At 40.5% G+C, this 2,915-nt stretch overlaps 1 protein-coding gene across 1 annotated transcript in view; it reads right to left on the bottom strand.

Annotated features, from left to right (window-relative positions):
- Positions 1-692: 692 nt before the first annotated feature.
- The window catches only part of tfap2b (transcription factor AP-2 beta), a gene marked incomplete at its 5' end in the record, with an annotated part of 9,194 nt that continues 6,971 nt past the window's right edge, over positions 693-2,915 (bottom strand). The window contains 1 exon segment of the mRNA XM_014034009.1: positions 693-1,720. Within this exon segment, the coding sequence (XP_013889463.1) occupies positions 1,429-1,720 (292 nt within the window).

The raw sequence follows: 2,915 nt of genomic DNA, 5'->3' as shown, positions 1-2,915 counted from the left end.
CTATTTTTATTAAATTTACACAGATTTATCAGTAAATATCTGATAAATGGTTGAAGTCCATCCAGATGAAGATGACTGATGCAGCTAATCAACATTATAAATAATATAATATATAAATAATTCAAATAATTCAGCTGCTCTGAGATATTTAGCTAAAACGTTGGTGTGGAAGTAGCTGAGAGTCACCCACAACTCCTAAAATCACAATTACTGCAATCTTTGCTTCAAACTTTGACATTAAATCAGCTCTGTTAGGAAAATATCTTCAGAGCCACAGGGCAGATTATATTAAACATGTTAACTTTTAAGATGGTTGCTACTATTTCACATTAGTCAGCACAAAACTGGCTAAAGCTCAGCCAGTTTCACAGATAAATAAAACATGTTGTAGCTGAGAGGAGCTGGTGACATCAGGACCAACACATTTTTAAGGTTTGACCAAAATAAAACCAGGTTCACCAGGTTCCATCAGTGAGGCGCCTGACGGAGCGTTTCTGATTAAACATACGACCTCATCGCACCAAATATCACCGTGAACCTGGTGAAAGTCGTGCATAAAGTCCCTTTTCTTCCTCTGAAGTGTTAACGAGTTGACATTTGTTTGGTTTGTCCTCCAGTGAAATGATCTGAATCTAAATAAACGCTCAACATTTAGTTCAACCCCCCCGGAGGAAAGGCACCGGCTGCACACCTCCTTAATAAAACACATGGTTTATTATCAATATGATAGAAATGAAATCACTGGACAATTAGAAGCATGTCTACCCATCATCATCATCATCATCATCATCATCATCATCAGCAGCAGCACCATGACAACAGCTCTATAAGAACAAAAAACACAGTCCTGACCCCCCCCCAACCCCCACCCCACTGTCTCACAAAGGTCAAATCACATAAATAGGCCCACTTCAAACCTATTTAAACAACCATCCATTTAAATAATTATAAATAAATATTTACACACAAATGAACACTTTACCTCCTCTTACTTTAAATAACAGACAAGCTTGTTTCAAAGACACGACGCTCATCACAAACAAGTCAAATAAATAGAAAGAATGAAAACATACAAAGTCTCTGAAAGCACAATGTTGTGTTTCTGTGTGAAGACAAACRTGTGTTCAGGCACACACAACCGTCTGCAGGCGTCTTACAGCCTCTCAGGCTCACAGGATGCAGGCGGGGGAGCTAAATGGATGTAACACCAGCATGTCCTCGGGGGGATGAAAAGAACGTAACACAGATGAAACTCCCTCTGTGTGACACTGGTTTTCTCTCTCTGCAGCCCTCCTGGTCCTCCTCCACCTGCAGCCTTGTGCGAGGCGGGGTGGGGGCGGGGCGGGGTGGGGGCGGGGCAGTGGTGGTGTAAAGCTAGAAGAAACTGAAACGTCTCCGTCAGTGCCTTCCTTCTCTCCTCTCCTCGCCTCATTTCCTCTGCTTGTCCTCTTTGTCGCCGGCCTTGCCGCCTGCGTCCCCGTGCCGGTTGTTGGGCGGGTTGTTGAGAAACATCTTGTCGAGTCCTTTCAGGGCCTCGCTGAGGTAGTTCTGCAGGGCGGTGAGGGCGGCGCAGATGGCGGGCGAGCCGAAGCCGTGCGTGATGAAGGAGAAGTGGGACAGGCAGCTCTGGATGCCGGGCTCCAGGATGGGGCTGGGCCTGGAGTTACCCAGAGGAGTCCTGTCCTGGGCCAGCAGGTCTGTGAACTCCTTACACAGCTGTCTACACAGGACACACAACAACACAAGCTCAGCTACAACCAGATGTTAGCTCAGTGTCTGTGCAGCCCACTGACACAAAGCTGGTCTGATGCTTGTAAAGCTAATCAGCAGCAGCAGCCATCTTAATGTTAAAGAGTTGTAGTGATGACTGGTTAACAATGTTACAAACTGACTGTGTGAAAAACAACGTTTAACACAAACATCACCAAATAACTGCTAACATGTCTGAGCTGGAGCCATTTCAGTAGCTTTGGCAGCCATCTTGAATTGGGTTGAGTCCAAATGTGCATTTCAACCCAAAGATACTTGTTAAAGTTTGTTTTCATCAGTTCAGTGGTTTGAGAGGTTTMGTATACACTTCAAAATAATTAACAAACATGAGAAAAACACATTGTGTATCTGCATTCCTTCATCTTTTGGACAATAATTATTAGTTTTAATGCCTATAAATGTATTAATGAATTCACTGTGTTTTTGTCATCAGGCTTCAGTTGAATAATTAGAGTTTAATGATTGGATGTTTGGAGTGATGAGACTCCACGTTAACTACAGTCAGCCCTGTGTAAACATGATTTAAATCACTCCCCTGTTCGTGTTTAAATGATGTCAAACTGACAACAGTTTAAGAATCAGCTCTTTTACCATCAGTCTGTGGGTAAACCAGCTGAAGACTGGCAGAAATACACAATTAACTGAAGTTATACACTAAAAACAGCCTTTTAATCAAAATATAAGAACAAAGAAAACATTTCTAACAAATAAGGAATCTGTCTTATTTGGTGTTTCGTCTGTTTTAACAGTTCACACTTTGTGTCCTGATACAAGTGGAAAGAAAATCCAGAGAATCAGAGTTTGTTGAGCTGCGGGACGTTGTCTTTGTAAAAAGATTTGTTCAGTGAAGGATAAAAATCTAATATCAGTGGGGACAATATAAAAATCTTTAAATAATAATAACAATAATAAGAATAATACTCTCTATAGGAAAATAAGTTTGTCTCCATTTTATAATGACAAACTGAAGGTTTTAGTTGTGAAGAAACAACTGTTTAATCTGATAGATTAGTAAGAAATAGTTTTTATTAATCAGCTGTTTCTATGTCTCATCTGAAAACTGTTTTCATCGACTCAGCAGTTTTTCTTTTACTTTTTACATTTTTAAATGATTTTTTACATTTATTATTAGTACTATATTATTT

The sequence above is a fragment of the Austrofundulus limnaeus genome, unplaced genomic scaffold, assembly GCF_001266775.1.
Source record: "Austrofundulus limnaeus strain Quisiro unplaced genomic scaffold, Austrofundulus_limnaeus-1.0 Scaffold1933, whole genome shotgun sequence".
Lineage (NCBI taxonomy): Eukaryota > Metazoa > Chordata > Actinopteri > Cyprinodontiformes > Rivulidae > Austrofundulus > Austrofundulus limnaeus.
The sequence above is the reverse complement of the archived record's forward strand: the minus strand, read 5'-3'. Positions and strand labels throughout refer to the sequence as shown.